At 40.1% G+C, this 18,276-nt stretch overlaps 1 protein-coding gene across 1 annotated transcript; it reads right to left on the minus strand.

The window, feature by feature from the left end:
- Positions 1 to 14,284: 14,284 nt before the first annotated feature.
- On the minus strand, positions 14,285 to 15,061 carry LOC138905151 (uncharacterized). The gene has a single exon (XM_070193659.1). It carries the CDS (start codon positions 15,059 to 15,061, stop codon positions 14,285 to 14,287), a length of 777 nt encoding a protein of 258 aa, XP_070049760.1.
- Positions 15,062 to 18,276: the final 3,215 nt, after the last annotated feature.

Raw genomic sequence — 18,276 nt, forward strand, 5'->3', positions numbered from 1 at the left:
TAGCAGGAACAACATAATCCTAAGCAGCGGCAACCGACTGAGCTGGTGGTGCTCCCGGTGTCTGGAATCTCTGTACCACCCGCTCTGGTGTGCGGGCGGCGGGAGTCTGAGTGCCTCCCCCAGCCTGAGAAGTGGCTGATGCGGCTGGAACAGAGACCGCCTAAGCAAGACTGGTACATGCGGTCAGAATCTGAGATAAGGCCTCCTGAAAGCCTGGAACCACAATGGGCACGGGTGGTGCCTTAGCTGGTCCCACAGGCTCGTCCACAACTGGAGCCTCCTCCTAAAATGGGGCAATTGGTGGTTGTCCATCATGCCCCGCAGTACGCATCCTCACCATCAGTGAGAGAATTAGAACAACAGAAATTTAGTCACTAGAATCAACAGACTCGCACAACAAGAATTCAAGAATGTGAAGTTTTTCCTAAGGGTTTTGCAGCCTCTCGAAGATAAGTACAGACGTCTCCGTACCAATCCGCAAGACTCTACTAACCCTGCTCATGACTCGTGAGACCTATGTAACCTAGGCTCTGATACCAACTTATCACGACCCAAATCTTAACCCGTCGTGATGGCGCCTATTGTGATACTAGGCAAGCTGACCATTACAAAACACTTTCAAAATTTAACACAAATGAACTAAGACATTTAAATAATCGGAGTTTTTCATAAAAATGGGGGTAAAACCCCAAAAAACATAAGTGCAAAAAAATAGCCCGACATCGGGGTGTCACTGAGTCATGAGCATCTAGATATCCAGTCTAATAAAATAGTGTCTAAGTATCAATACAGAAAATAAGGAAAACATAGAAGGAGAGACAAGGTCTGCGAACGCCGGCAGCTACCTTATAGTCTCCGGTACTCGATCGCGCACTAACTCGACGACCTCCATGATCAAACACACCTGAATCTGCACATGAAGTGCAAGGGTGTAGCATGAGTACAACCAACTCAGCAAGTAACAAAAATAAATAAGGAACTGAGAAGGTAGTGACGAGCTATACAAATACAGTTCATTTTCAATAATTCCAGCAAAGACTAGACATGCTTTCAAATCCGACAGTTCAAATCAAACCAGTTTTATACATTTAGAATCTTTCTGAAATTTCACGACAATGACAGATATGAACTAAGTGCATCAACAAATGAAAAAGCAAGTACAGCCTCTCAGGGCAACAGTCACTCAACTCGTCACAACAGTTCAATCACTCGGCTCTCAGCCCTCAGTACTCACCATCAATAGGTACATGTGCTCACTGGGGGTGTGCAGACTCCGGAGGAGCTCCTTCATCCCAAGCGCTATATTGCTGCGGTGTGCAGCTCGATCCCATAATATATAAATAGTCATAAGGCTCGTTGCGGTGTGCAACCCGATCCATATACATACATCCATCAGGCTCGTTGCGACATGCAACCCGATCCATATGCATACAGCTCTCAGGCTCGTTTTGGCGTACAACTCGATCTATATATATATATACCTATAGCTCACAACTAGGCACTCAGTCACCAACCTCTCCAGTCTCTCGGGCTCTCAGAAATCATAAAGATCAGCCAAAACAAAATAACATAGTGTATCAATAAGAATCAAGAAGAGACTGAAATATGATGCGCAAGTAAAACATGACTGAGTACAAGACAACAATTAGCAAATAATTCAACAAGTAAGCGACTTATGCGGGTCCCAACAGTAATATCACATAGCCTAAGCATGATTTCTAACATGATTTGCAGTTAAATTTCTATAACACAGAGAGAATAAGTAATTAACAATAGTCTCTTCGACTTTACAGTCTCACGGGATGGACGAAGTCACAATCCCCCACGGTGCACTCCCACACGCATGTCACCTAGCATGTGTGTCACCCCCAAAATAGTCACACCATACCAAAATCTGGGGCTTCATACCCTCGGGACCAGATTTAAAACTCTTATTTACCTCAAACCGCACAAAATCCTACTCCACAATACCCTTGCCCCTCGAATCAATCTCTAAACGCCCCGAATCTAGCCACAAACAGTACGGTATAATTAATATAAGCTAAAAGAATCAATTCCACAAGAAAAACATGAAATTATAAGCCAACATCTGAAATAGGCCTAAACCCGGCCCCCGAGTCCACGTCTCGAAATCCAAAAAAAGTCACAAAACACGAAATCTCATTCACTCACGACTCTAACCTTACTAAATTCATCAAAATTCGACATCATTTGGTCCTCCAAATACCCAAAATCCACTCGCCTATTCTAAGCCCTAAACCCCCAAATTTCACTTCAAAATTTTGCTAATTAGGTGGGAAAATCAGTAGGAAAACAAGATTTATGATAAAAAAATGAGTACAAGAAGCTTACCTCAATAATCCCCTCCAAAATCTTCTCCACAATCGCCTAAGTCCGAGTCTCAAATGGTGATATAAGACTAAAATCGCGAACCCTTGCTTTTTAAACCTTCTGCCCAGACTTTTTGCATCTGGGGACCCACTGTTGCATCTGCAACGCTGCACCTGCGGAAAATCCATCGCAGGTGCGGATTCCGTTCCTGCGGCTTCATGACTGCATCTGCGCCTATAGCAGGTGCGGAAACCCATAGCATCTACGGCTACAACTCGCACTTGCATCCAGCTGCCCGCTTTTGCGACCATCACATGTACGAGAAAATCTTCGCACTAGTGGCTTCTGCTCAACTCCTCCTTGGCCGCTTCTGCGGGCTCGCACCTGCGGTTCCTACTTTGTGGGTGCGATTACACCAGCAACAGCAACACTTCAACTGCCCCTTTCAAATCCAAACCAAGTCCGAAACCTCCCGAATCCCCCCACCCCTCCCCGAGTCCCCCTAGACCTCCACTAAACATGCCAACAAGTCATATAACCCAATACGAACTTAGTCGAACCTTCGAATCTGAAACAACCCGACCGGTCGTTTGAATATTATAATCCTGTTTCATTATTTATTACTTAATTTATGCTTTGCAGTAGTTTTATGACTTGTCGGGTTAGTTGGTTCGGGTCCGGAATGAATTCGGAGTGAAATGAGACACTTAGTCTCATAATTAAAATTTTAAGTTAGAAAGTTGACCGGATGTGGACTTATGAGTAAACGACCTCGGATTTGAATTTCGATAATTCCAATAGCTCCGTATGGTGATCTTGGAATTAGAAGCGTGTCCGGAAAATAATTTGGAGGTCCTTAGTGGAATTTGGCTTGAAATGTCGAAAGTTAAATTTTTGGAAAGTTTGACCGGGGGGTTGACTTTTTGATATCGGGGTCGGAATACGATTCTAAAAATTTGAATACCTTTGTTATGTCATGTATGACTTGTGTGCAAAATTTGAGGTCAATCGGACGTGATTTGATATGTTTCGGAGTCGTTTGTAGAAATTATAAATTTCAAAGTTCATTAGGCTTGAATCGGGGTGTAATTCATGGTTTTATTGTTGTTTGAGGTGATTTGAGGGTTCGACTAAGTTCATATGACATTTTAGGACTTGTTAGTAATATTTGGTTGAGGTCCCGAGGGGCTCGGGTTAGTTTTGGATGGTTAACGGATCAAAATTTGGACTTGAACAAATGCTGGAATTTTCTGATATCTGATTCTATTTTTCCTTCTACGTGATCGCGTGAATGTGTATGTGATCGCGTAGGCTTAGTTGGTCAGTGGAGGTTTTTGTTCTACGCAATCGCGTGGGGATATCTGCGATCGCGTAAGGTTAATTTGAGGCAGTGATATTCTGTTCTTTGCGATCGCGTAGCTATGTGAGTTTGTTATTCGTGAACGCATGAAGAAGGTCGCGTTTACGTAGAGGAAATGGGGCAGAAATGGAAATCACGCATTTATGCTTTGTGATCGTGTGGTTAGGTCTTCGATCGTGTAGGTCTGTGATGTTGTGCTTCGCGATCGCGTGGGAAAGTCCGCGATCGCGTAGAGTTAAATCTGGGCGGTGGAAAATTGTTCTTAACGATCACGTGGGAATATTCGCGATCGCGTAGAGCAAATGACTGGGCAGAGAGTTTATGTTCTGAAAATGGGACTTCGTCCCAATTTCCATTTTTGACGGATTTGAGCTTGGGAAGAGGTGATTTTCGGGAGTTTTTCAAGGAAAACAACAACGTAAGTGTTCTTAACTTAATATTGGTTAAATTACCAGAATCCATGGTTGTTTTTAACATTTAATTGGTGAATTAAGTTGGAAAATTGTGAAAACCCTCTTGGTTTAATTTGGAGATTTGAGGGTCGAGTTGATGTCGGATTTGAGTAAAATTTGTATGGTTGGACTCGTGGTTGAATGGGAGTTCATATTTTGTAACTTTTGCCAGATTCTGAAATATGGGCCCCACAGGCAATGTTTGAGCTAATTTTCAGATTTTTATGGAAAATTAGTATTATCTTATGGAATTAACTCCAATAAATTTTATTGACTGAATCGAATTATTTGTGGGTAGATTCAAGGTGTTTGGAGGCCAATTCACGAGGATAAGACATTGCAGAATAAAGAATTTCACGGTTTGAGGTAACTAACAGTTATAAATCTGGTCCTCAGGGTATGAAACCCCGGATTTTGTATCATGTGATTACTTTGGAGGTGACGCACATGCTAGGTGAGGGGCGTGTGGGTGTGCACCGAGGGGATTGTGACTTGCTACGTCCCGTGAAACTGTAAAGTTGAATAATTTGTTGTTAGCTATATGCTCTATATGTATTGAAGAAATTTGACTATAAATCATGTTAGAAATCATGCTTAGGCAATGTGATAGTACTGTTGGGACCCACCGAGGTAGCATACTTGTTAAATTATTTGCTAATTATTGTATTGTACTCAATCATGATTTTACTTGCGTATCATACCTCAGTCTTTCTTGATATTTTTTGATACACTATGTTATCTTTGTTTGGGCCGGTCTTTGTGATTTCCGAGAGACTAGAGAGGTTGATGACTGAGTAAGGCCGAGGGCCTGTCGGTGAGGTAAGGATACTATGGAACTTGAGTTGTCCATGCAGGATATTATAGCACGTGAATTGTCCGTGCGAATTATGGCGCTTGGGCTGTAGGATCCCCTACGGAGTCTATACACCCCCAGTGAGCACGGGTACCCATTGAGTGTGCTGAGGGCTGAGAGTCGAATGGTTGAGTTGTTGTGACGAGTGGAGTGATTGTTGCCTTGAGAGGCTGTACTTGCTTTTCATTTGTTGTTGCACTTAGTTGCTATTTGTTATTGTTGTGAAAATCTCTCAACGATTTTATATCCGGATTACATGAACTTGAACTATATAAATTGATTTGACTTAACTGGTGGATTTGAAAGCATGTCTATTCTCTATTGGAATTACTGGAAATGAATTATAACTGTGTAGCTCGTCATTATCTTCAATTCCTTATTTATTATTGTTACTTGCTGAGTTGGTTGTACTCATACTACACCCTGCACTTCGTGTGCAAATCCATGTGCTTCTGGACATAGCGGGTGTTGATTTTCTCGCACGGTTGATTTTCCAGAGATTCAGAGGTAGCTGCCATTTTTCGCAGCCCTTGTCTCTCTTTTCCTATCTCCGTGTTTACTGTATTTGGTCTTAGACTATTATAGACCATATTTTCCAGACTTGTATTCATATTAGATGCTCATGTACTCAGTAACACCAGGTTTTGGGAGTGTTTGTATCAGTAATTATGGGATTTTGTATTGTATTTAAATATTATATTTTCAAACTTAAGAGAAATTGTGGTTTATGGAGATTATTGGCTTGCCTGGTATCGAGATAGGCGCCATCACGACAGGTTGGGATTTTGGGTCGTGACAAGTTGGTATCAGAGCCTAGGTTACATAGGTCTCACGAGTTATGAGCACGTTTCGTAGAGTCTTGCGGATCGGTACGAAGACGTCTGTACTTATCTGCGAGAGGTTGCATAACCCTTAGGAAAATTTCACTTTCTTGTATTCTGTCGTGCGAATTTGTTGATTCCGAAAACTAAAGTTCTGTTATTCTATTCTCTCACAGAAGGTGAGGACACGTACTACCGGATCGGATGCCCAGCCACCAGTGTCACCAGTTAGGGTCCCGAGAGGTCGGGGTCGTGGTAGATGTCGGGGCCGAGGTAGAGGTTGAGGTATAGCTCGTGCAGCAGTTGGAGCAGCACTTGTAGCACCACTAGTTGCTCCAGCTCAGGAACAGATTCCGGATATAGTTGAGCCGGCAGGACCAGCTCAAGCACCAGCTACACCTATTGTGATTCCACGACTTAAAGAGGCTCTGGCCCAAATATTGATAGTTTGTACTAGTCTTGCTCGGGTGGTTTCGGCTCAGGTCGTACTTGCCACTTCTCAGGACGAGGGAGGTATCATAACCCTGTTGCCCGTACTCCAAACCAGGTAGTATAGGGACTTCATATACCGGGAGCACTACCAGCCCAGCCGGTTGCAGCTGCTCAGGCCCTGGTAGTTCCTATTATGGCAGATGATGAGAAGAGGAGACTTGAGAGATTTGAGAGGCTTCGACCTCCACCATTTAGTGGTGCTGAGTCAGAGGATGCTCAGGGTTTTCTGGATAAGTGTCAACGAATGCTTCGGACAGTGGGTATTCTAGAGACCAGTGGGGTCTCATTCACTAATTTTTAGCTTTCTGGGGCTGCCTTCAGATGGTGGGAAGCTTACGAGAGGTGTAGATCGGTCGGTGCAGCACCCCTTACCTGGCAGCAGTTCTCCGGTCTATTCCTGGAGAAGTTTGTGCCTCGGTCCCGCAGAGAGGAGCTACGCAAACAGTTTGAGCAGCTTCATCAGGGTGATATGTCCCTGACACAGTATGAGATGAGATTTTCAGAATTGGACTGTCATGCTATCTGGTTGATTCCCACAGATAGGGAGAGGATCGGGAGGTTCATAGATGGCCTCACTTTTTAGCTGCGATTACTCATGACTAGAGAGAGTGTCTGGTGCTACTTTCGACGAGGCTGTCGACATTGCTCATCAGATTGAGATGGTTCGCAGCCAGGAGCGGGTTGAGAGGGAGGCTAAGATGCCCCGTGGTTCAGGTTATTTCATCGGTGTTCCTTTAGGGGGTCAGTTTTACCGCGGTAGGGGTCGATCTTACATACACGCTCAGGCGGGTCATCCAGCTCATCATGGTGCATCAGCTAGCCACAGTTCTTACAGTGCTCACTCAGGCCAGTCTTCATTTAGTGCACTACCAGCGCAGAGTTCTCATCATGCCTCGTCCGCTCAGGATTCTACAGGTAATTCCTCAGGTTATCAGGAGCAGCAGTTCCGTCAGAGGAGGGGTTGTTTCGAGTGCGAAGAATTTGGTCATTACAAGAGAGATTGTCCTAGGTTGTTGAGTGGGGCTCCACAGTAGAGTTCTCGACTGACGGCACCAGCACCAGCAGTTCTATCACCCGCCCAGCCAGCTCGGGGTGGGGGTTAGTCAGGTAGGGGTCGCCCAAGAGGGGGAGGCCGTTCAGGTGGCAGTCAGGCCCAATTCTATGCTTTTCCTGTCATGCCAGATGTTGTTGCCTCAGATGCAGTGATCACAGATATTGTTTCAGTGTGCCACATGGAGGCTTCTATATTATTTGACCCTGGTTTCACTTATTCATATGTATCATCGTATTTTTCTCATTATCTGGATATGCCCTGTGAGTCCTTAGTTTCACATGTTTGTGTATCTACACTGTTGGGCGATATTATTACTGTGGACCATGTGTATCGGTCGTGTGTGGTAACTATTGGAGAATTGGAGACTAGAGTTAATATCTTATTACTTGGTACGGTTGATTTCGATGTAATCCTGGGTATGGATTGGTTGTCTCCACGTCATGTTATTCTGGACTATCACGCAAAAATCGTGATGTTGACGATGTCGGGGTTGCCAAAGGTTGAATGGAGAGGTTCTCTAGATTTTGTTCCTAGCAGGGTAATTTCTTATTTGAAGGCCCGACGTATGGTTGGAAAGGGATGTCTGTCATATTTGGCCATAGTGAGAGATGTTGATGCAGATACTCCTATTATTGATTCAGTACTGGTCATGCGAGACTTTCCGGATGTATTTCCTGCAGACCTGCCGGGTATGCTACCCGATATGGATATTGATTTTGACATTGACTTGGTGTAGGGCACTCAACCCATTTCTATTCCTCCATATCATATGGCACCAGCTGAGTTAAAAGAATTGAAAGAGCAACTTCAGGAACTCCTTGAAAAGGGGCTTATTAGGCCTAGTGTTTCACCTTGGGGTGCATTGGTTCTGTTTGTGAAAAAGAAAGATGGTACTATGCGGATGTGCATCGATTATAGGCAGTTGAAAAAGGTTACAATCAAGAATAAATATCCTTTGCCGCGTATTGATGACTTATTTGACCAGCTTCAGGGAGCGAGGGTGTTCTCCAAAATTGATTTGAGATCTGGGTATCACCAGTTGAAAATTCAGGATTCGGATATTCTAAAGACGGCATTCAGAACTCGTTATAGCCACTATAAATTTCTTGTGATGTCTTTTGGGCTAACCAATGCCCCAGTAGCGTTTATGCACTTGATGAATAGTGTATTCCATCCATATATTGATTCATTTTTCATAGTATTTATTGAAGATATTTTGGTGTACTCACGTATCCAAGAGGATCATGCACAACACTTGGGTATTATATTACAAAGATTGAGAGAGGAGAAACTTTATGCCAAATTCTCTAAGTGTGAGTTCTGGCTTAGTTCAGTGGCATTCTTGGGACATATAGTGTCCAGTGAAGGAATTAAGGTGGATCCGAAGAAAATAGAGGCAGTTCAGAGTTGGCCCAGGCCATCTTTAGTCACTGAGATTCAGAGTTTTCTCGGCTTGGTCGGTTATTATCGTCGCTTCGTGGAGGGTTTCTCGTCTATTGCATCGCCTATGACTAAATTGACCCAGAAAGGTGCTCCGTTCAGGTGGTCGGATGAGTATGAAGAGAGCTTTCAGAAGCTCAAAATAGCTTTGACTACAGCTCCACTATTGGTATTGCCTACAGGTTCAGAGTCTTATACTATGTATTGTGACGCATCGCGTATTGGTCTCGGCACAGTGCTTATGCAAGATGGTAGGGTGATTACCTATGCATCCAGATAATTAAAGGTATATGAGAAGAATTATCCAGTCTACGATCTTGAGTTAGCAGATATTGTCCATGCCTTGAAAATTTGGTGGCATTACTTGTACGGTGTCCAGTGTGAGGTATAGACCTACCATCGGAGTCTACAACATTTGTTTAAACGGAAGGATCTTAATTTGCGGCGGCGGAGGTGGTTAAAGTTGCTTAAGAATTATGACATTACCATTCTCTATTATCCCGAAAAAGCTAATGTGGTGGCTGATGCCTTGAGTCGTAAGGCGGAGAGTTTGGGCATTTTAGCATACTTACCGGTAGCAGAGAGGCCTTTAGCCTTGGATGTTCAGGCCTTGGCCAACCAGTTTGTTAGATTAGATGTTTCCAAGCCGAATCAAATTTTGGCCTGCGTGGTTTCTCGGTCTTCTTTATACGATCGCATCAGAGAGCGCCAGTATGATGATCCACATCTGCTTGTCCTTAAAGACACGGTTGAGTACGGTGATGCCAAAGAAGTCACTATTGGAGATGATGGTGTATTACGGATGTAGGGCATGCTATGTATGCCTAATATGGATGGTTTGTGTGAGTTGATTCTCCAGGAAGCTCACAGTTCGTGGTACTCCATTCATCCAGGTGCCGCAAAGATGTATTAGGATTTGAGGCAGCACTATTGGTGGAGGCAAATAAAGAAAGATATAGTTGGGTTTGTATCTCGGCGTTTAAATTGTCAACAGGTGAAGTATGAACATCAGAGACCGGGAGGATTGCTTCAGAGACTTGAAATTCTGGAATGGAAATGAGAGCGTATTACCATGGATTTCATAGTTGGGCTTCCACGGACCTTGAGAAAATTTGATGTTGTTTGGGTGATAGTACATTAGTTGACCAAATCTGCGCATTTTATTCCAGTTGGTACTAATTATTCTTCAGAGCTGTTAGCTGGGATTTATATTCGCGAGTTTGTTCGCCTACACGGTGTGCTAGTGTCCATCATTTCAGATCGGGGCCCACAGTTTACATCACAGTTTTAGAGAGCAGTTCAGCGAGAATTGGGCACACAGGTTCAGTTGAGTATAGCATTTCACCCTAAGATGGACGGACAGTCCGAGCACACTATTCAGATATTAGAGGATATGTTATGCGCTTGTGTCATTGATTTTGGGGGTTCTTGGAATCAATTTCTGCCACTCGCGAAGTTTGCTTACAATAACAGCTACCAGTCGAGTATTTAGATGGCTCCGTATAAGGCTTTGTATAGGAGACAGTGCCGGTCCTCGGTGGGTTGGTTTGATCCGGGTAAGGCTAGACTATTGGGTACTGACTTGGTTCAGGATGCTTTAGAGAAGGTCAAAGTGATTCAGGAACAGCTTCGCATGGCATAGTCTAGCCAAAAGAGTCATGCTAACAGGAAGGTTCGTGATGTTGTTCGCATTGTTAGGGAGAAGGTACTGCTCACGATTTCACCCATGAAGGGTGTGTTGAGTTTCGGGAAGAAGGGCAAGTTGAGCCCTCGGTATATTGGGCCTTTTGAGATACATAAGAAAATTGGAGATGTGGCTTATGAACTTGCTTTGACACCTAGTCTATCAAGTGTTCATCCAGTGTTTTATGTATCCATGCTCCGAAAGTATATTGGGGATCTGTCTCATATTCTGGATTTCAGTACAGTACAGCTGAACGGTAATTTGACTTATGATGTGGAGCTGGTGACTATTTTAGACTGGAAGGTTCAAAAGCTGAGGTCAAAGAACATAGCATCAGTGAAGGTACAGTGGAGAGCTCAGCCAGTCGGAGAAGCTACTTGGGATATTGAGTAGGAGATGCGGTACAAATATCCACACCTATTTGAGACTCCTGGTATGATTCTAAACTCGTTCGAGGACGAACATTTATTTAAGAGGGGGAGAATGTAACGACCCGGCTGGTCGTTTTAAATATTATAACCCTGTTTCCCCATTTACTGCTCAATTTATGTTTTATAGTGGTTTTATGACTTGCCGCAGTGGAATTTGGCTTGAAATGCCGAAAGTTGAATTTTTGGGAAGTTTGACCGGGGGGTTGACTTTTTATATCGGGGACGGAATCCGATTCTGAAAATTTGAATACCTCTGTTGTGTCATTTATGACTTGTGTGTAAAATTTGAGGTCAATCGGACTTGGTTTGGTAGGTTCCGGAGTCGTTTATAGAAATTAAAAGTTCAATAGTCTTGAATTGGGGTGTAATTCATAGTTTTAGTGTTGTTTGAGGTGATTTGAGGGTTCGACTAAGATCGTATGATGTTTTAGGACTTGTTGGTATATTTGGTTTAGGTCCTGAGGGGATCGGGTGAGTTTCGGATGATTAACGGATCAAAAATTTGGACTTGAACAACTACTGGAATTTTCTGATATCTGATTCTGTTTTTCCTTCTACGCGATCGCGTGAATGTGTCTGCGATCGCGTAGGCGAAGTTGGTCAGTGGAGGTTTTTGTTCTACGCGATCGCGTAGGGTTAATTTGAGGCAGTGATATTTTGTGCTTCGCGATCGCGTGACTTGGGACGCGATCGCGTAGTTATGTGAGTTTGTTATTCGCGGACGCATGAAGAAGGTCGTGTTCGCGTAGAGAAAATGGGGCAGAAATGGAAATCACGCGATTGTGCTTCACGGTCGCGTGGTTAGGTCCGCGATCGCGTAAGTCTGTGATGTTGTGCATCGCGATCATGTGGGAAAGTCCGCAATCGCGTAGAGTTAAATCTGGGCAGTGGAAAATTGTTCTTCACGATCGTGTGGGAATGTTCGCGATCGTGTAGAGCAAATGACTGGGCAGAGAGTTTAAGTTCTGAAAATGGGACTTCGTCCCAATTTCCATTTTTGACGGATTGGAGCTTGGGAAGAGGCGATTTTCGGGAGTTTTTCAAGGAAAACAACGGGGTAAGTATTTTTAACTTAATATTGGATAAATTACCTGAATCCATGGTTGTTTTTAACATTTAATTGATGAATTAAGTTGGAAAATTATGAAAACCCTCTTGGTTTAATTTGGAGATTTGAGGGTCGAGTTGATGTCGGATTTGAGTAAAATTTGTATGGTTGGACTCGTGGTTGAATGGGCGTTAATATTTTGTAACTTTCACCGAATTCCGAAATGTGGGCCCCACATGCGATGTTTGAGCTAATTTTCAGATTTTTATGGAAAATTAGTATTATTATATGGAATTAACTCCAATAAATTTTATTGACTGAATCGAATTATTTGTGGGTAGATTCGAGCCGTTTGGAGGCCAATTCACGAGGAAAAGACATTGCAGAATAAAGAATTTCACGGTTTCAGGTAAGTAACAGTTATAAATCTGGTCCTAAGGGTATGAAATCCCGAAATTTGTATCATGTGATTACTTTGGAGGTGACGCACACGCTAGGTGACGGGCGTGTGGGCGTGCACCGAGGGGATTGTGACTTGGTCCGTCCCGTAAAACTGTAAAGTTCAATAATTTGTTGTTAGCTATATGCTCTCTATGTGTTGAAGAAATTTGACTGTAAATCATGTTATAAATCATGCTTAGGCTATGTGATAGTACTGTTGGGACCCACCGAGGTCGCGTACTTGTTGAATTATTTGCTAATTTCCGTATTGTACTCAGTCATGATTTTACTTGCGTATCATACCTCAATCTTTCTTGATATTTGTTGATACACTATGTTATCATTGTTTGGGCCGATCTTTGTGATTTCCGAGATCCCGAGAGACTAGAGAGGTTGAGGACTGAGTAAGGCCGAGGGCCTATCGGTGAGGTAAGGATACTATGGCACGTGAGTTATCCGTGCAGGATATTATAGCACGTGAGTTGTCTGTACTGCACGCGAGTTGTCCGTGCGAATTATGGCGCTTGTGTTATAGGAGACCCTCCAGAGTCTGTACACCCCCACTGAGCGCGGGTACCCATTGAGTGTGAGTGCTGAGGGCTGAGAGCCGAGTGATTGAGTTGTTGTGACGAGTGGAGTGATTGTTGCCCTGAGAGGCTGTACTTTCTTTCCATTTGTTATTGCACTTAGTTGCTATTTGTTATTGTTGTAAAATTCTCTGAAAGATTTTATATCCGGATTACATGAACTTGAACTGTATAAATTGATTTGACTTAAACTGCTAGATTTGAAAGCATGTCTATTCGCTATTAGAATTACTGGAAATGAATTATAACTGTGTAGCTCGTCACTATCTCCAATTCCTTATTTATTATTGTTACTTGCTGAGTTAGTTGTACTCATACTACACCCTGCACTTCGTGTGCAGATCCAGGTGCTTCTGGACATAGCGGGTGTTGATTTTCTCGCACAGTTGATTTTTCGGAGATTCACAGGTAGCTGCCGTATTTCGCAGACCTTGTCTCTCTTTCCCTATCTCCTTGTTTAGTGTATTTGGTCATAGACTAGTACAGACCGTATTTTCTAGACTTGTATTTATATTAGATGCTCATGTTCTCAGTAACACCAGGTTTTGGGGAGTGTTGTATCGGTATTTGTGGGATTTTATATTGTATTTAAATATTGTATTTTCAAACTTAAGAGAAATTGTGGTTTACGGAGATTATCGACTTTTCTAGTATCGAGATAGGCGCCATCACGACAGATTGGGATTTTGGGTCGTGACAGAATCGCTCGAAACAACACTGAAACACCGATTACACCCGGATTCAAGCCTAAAGAACTTCTAAACTTCCGAATTTCGCAAACGACACCGAAACCTATCAAACCACGTCTGATTGACCTCAAAGTTTGCAGACAAGTAATATTCAACATTACGGACCTATTTCAGCTTTTGGAATCGGAATCCGACTCCGATATCAAAAATTCAACCCCCCGGTCAAACTTCCCAAAAATTTGACTTTCGCCATTTCAAGCCTAAATTAGCTACAGACCTCAAATTCACAGTCCGCACACGCTCATATGTCCAAAATCACCCAACGGAGCTAACGGAACCGACGGAACTCCATTCCGGAGTCGTCTTAACACACTTTCGACTACGGTCAAAATCCTAACACTTAAGCTTCCGTTTTAGGGACTAAGTGTCCCAAAATACTCTGAAATCAAAAACAAGACCTCCCGGCAAGTCACATAAGTAGAAACAGATACGAAAAAAATAGTAAATAGGGGATCGGGACTAATACACTCATAACGACCAGTCGGATCGTTACAAAAATAAAATATATGAGCAAAGAAATATGATAAAAAGTCAAATACTATTAACTTACATTTGCATTTATAAATAAATTATTATAAAGTGTGTCATATTTTGGACATCCAATGCTTGAGTAAGACAACATCCTAATTGGCCCTCGATTCTCATATTTTGAAAATTGACGGAAATTATTAAACACTTCCATTATCCATACATTAAACAAAAATGGGAATCCAAGCGCCGTATAAGATGAGATCCTACCAATTGGTTTCTTTTTCACTGACTCAGTTGTTAGAAGATGAGACAAATTATCAATAAACTCATCAAAATAGAAACTGCCCCATGGAAAAGAAACACAAAGCTCTTCGTCGTCTATGATTTTCATAGAATGGTCACTTATATTTCGACCTTCAAATTTACCCAATAGAACGACTTCTAATAGATAAATCTGAGCAAGCTTTACTGCATCTTCATCACAGACCTCGACATCAACACATACATCATGAGTTGTACCATCACGCAATCGAGACTGATTTTGCATAAATTTATACAAAGTCTCTACCTTCAAATCCTTTTTCACTTCAGAGAAATATCGTTCCTTCAAATGGTTCACTATAGCGTCAACAAAACTATAATCGGATGCCTCAATCTTAAGTCTGGTAATAGTGTATAAATCATCTTCTGTGAATGCTACATCATGCCCAAAAACTTTAAAAACCATTTTGCTTTTATCCTTGTAGAAAAGTTGAGATAGCAACATACAATGAGTCAACTTCCTAGAGTGACTCACTTCATTCAACTCTACAAACTTCCCAAATACATTGTTCTTCAACACATCCATTTGAGTTTCGGACAAAAAGGATGAAATAATTTGCTTAAAATTTCAATCGCCTTTCCAATAGCAATCAGGAGGAAACCACTCCTTAAAATCATAAAATCTATCTCCCTCCTAAAATTAAAATACAACACATATAAGCAACATTTCATATAATTTTAAGATAAAAACTTGAACATTTCACGAATACGTACCTTCAATATACTACTTGAAGATTCCATTTCTATAAAATCATGAAAACAAAGAATATTACAAATTAGATTAGTAAACACAATCAGAATCCAGTAAATAAAACAGAACTAAAGTATAAACAGAACTCATCCAGTATAAAGTACTAGACAACAAAGCCTACAGATGGCAGTCTTCCAGTATAATATACTGGATCAAATTAATTAGAGGCAATGAAACTCCAGAAACAAATATTTGGGTATAAAAAAGAAACATAATCAAAGAACATAATAAAAAAAAAGACAAATAATCATTCAAAAAAAGTAATCACAAATAAAACAAAACTCTAGTCTAAACAGAATTCATCCAGTATAATATACTGGACAACAAGCTTACAGGCGGCAGACTTCCAAAAAATATACTGGAATCAAATAAAACTCAAGTATATTATAATAATCATCCAGTATAACATACTGGAGGACAAACATTTCAATGACAGACTTCCCGTATAATATACTGGACAAAATTTATTACAAAACTCCATAAACAAAAAAAAAACATAATCAAAAACCATCTAGTATAAAATATTGGGAAACAAGCCTTCAGAAGACAGATTTTCTGTATAATATACTACACCAAATTTATTACAAAAATAAAATTCCATAAACTATACTAGTCTAGAATTAAAAAAATATAATATAATGGAACTAAATTTATTACAAAAAAAATCAAAATTTTAAATATGAAGTCCAGCACATTGTTCTGGAATTCAAGTTTTAACAAGAACTCGAGAAATCTATAATGCAATTGAAGCAAAAAAATACTTGAAAATTAACCCTAATATATAGAGACTAGAAAAATATTTGAACAACTTATCAAAACAAATTACGCAACGATTACAACATTACAACATAAAACTAATAACAGAGTGACAAAATTATCAGAAATAAGACGAACTACTGAACAGAGAAAAAATTGTAAATGTTAAAATACCACAAATATTTAAACGCTATCAGTACGAAAATCAAACTTAAAACTAATGAAACAACAATAACAACGAAAATTCAAATACATTATTGTAAAAACAACACTCACCCAGACAATTTTGAAGAAAATTGAACCTAACCAACACTAAATTCGAAGAAAGTGCCCCCACGAAAGCGAAATCCGTACACTGCTGTAAAAGAAAGAGAAGAGAGATAAAAAAAAATGAAAAGTAACCAAACAGGATGTTAAAAAGTTCAAGGGTAATTATGTCATTTACTAATATATTTTAAGTTAAAATGGCTAGAAATCGATTACATTAGCGATGGTGGCTATTTTTGGATAGCCAGCCATAAAAATGGCTACGCCATGCCATTTTCACAATATAAGATGGGCCAAGGCCCAAAGAGAATGTTGGTTGGAAAATTTATCACTATCATTTTAAACTATTAATTAAAGTTAAACTAAATACGTTTATTTCCTACCAAGACAAAGCGAGAGAGAGGAATTAAGGGAGGAATTCTGTGCAGCTTGTAAGTGAGAAAATCCTAGTGCCAATGTTGGATTTAAAAGGAAATAATAGCCGCAGCGTAAGCCGTATTGTAATTTTTCAAAAGAATTGATGAATTTGATTGGTTTAAGATTAAAATTAGCCTTTTGGTTAATATCAAACCTGAAACTAATGCCCATTGACTTTGGGTTACCTAAGTTTCTGATATCTAAATTAATGAATGTCATCAGCCATACTTATAGACTATTGATATCGAGAAAATGACACTGTATTGCCACTCAAAGATTTTATTAGCCCATATTTTTATTACTGACCCGAAATGGCCTTTCGGTCGAATTTATTTGCAAGTTGTAGTCATTATCTATTTCCAATGTATTTATCTTCCCGAGGTAACATTTATTCCTAACCTTTTTATCTTTTTTCATTCTATCCGATGCACAGATTTTTCTTCTCATTACCACTTTCATTCCTATCATCTTTCTTTCTCACCCGCTTTCTTTCTTTGTGTCTTAGTCTTCCTTTTATCTTTCTTTGGTTATTCTTTTTTTATTTTCCTTCCCTTCTCTATCTCCCATTTCAGATCTATATTTTTTATTTTTTTTTACTTCGCATCGGAAAAACTTGTTTGAGTACCTAGAAAAATCACAAAATTTTTAATTCAATTCTTAAAAAGATTTACTCAATTACAATGCATGATACAAGAGTGGCAGCAAAAGTCGTGGAGTTTTCGAATCAAGTTTCTTCTACTTCTTCTTTTTCTTCGGTCATAATAGTGTTGTGAGTGAAGATCTTTTACAGTGAGTATCGATGGTGGGTCTGGATTTAATGGGGTCGTTGGATGATACTTATATGTAACTTTCTATATATATATATATATATATATATATATATATAGTTATATAGTTATACAATATATTAAATATTTTATATACACATTGTATAAATTTTGTATATAAGTGTATCCTGTATTTTTCAGTATATATTATAAAAATTATATATTAATTGTTATAAAATATATAAAAATTGTATATATACTATTACATTATATAAATTTTGTATATAAAGTATATCCTCTATATTTTAGTGTATCCCTAATGTATCATTAGTGTATATTCATGGCTCTGACTTCTTTGCAGCGACCTTACAAATGTATATATGGTATATATTAAGTGTATATGTATAATTATACAATTTATATACACTATTTATACAATGTAAATATTGTTGGTGGGTTGTTGGTGTTTTGCGAGATGCTGTGGAGGTTGGGGCTTCATGATTCTTTTGGGATGAATTTATGTGCATTTCCGGGGAAGAAGTAAAGGGTGAAGTGTATTTGTGCAGGTAGTTGTTGCTGCTATCTTCTTCTTCGTTCTTCTTCTTCCATGGATTCTAAAGGCCTTTGTATAGAGATGTATAATTAGTGTATTCCATATACAATAAATGTATATTTAGTGTATCTTTATGTATAATCAATGTATCTATATACACCTTTGAGTTTTTATATAGTATACATTGATTATATATATATATATATATATATATATATATATATATATAT

The sequence above is a fragment of the Nicotiana tomentosiformis genome, chromosome 2 (genome assembly GCF_000390325.3).
Source record: "Nicotiana tomentosiformis chromosome 2, ASM39032v3, whole genome shotgun sequence".
Lineage (NCBI taxonomy): Eukaryota > Viridiplantae > Streptophyta > Magnoliopsida > Solanales > Solanaceae > Nicotiana > Nicotiana tomentosiformis.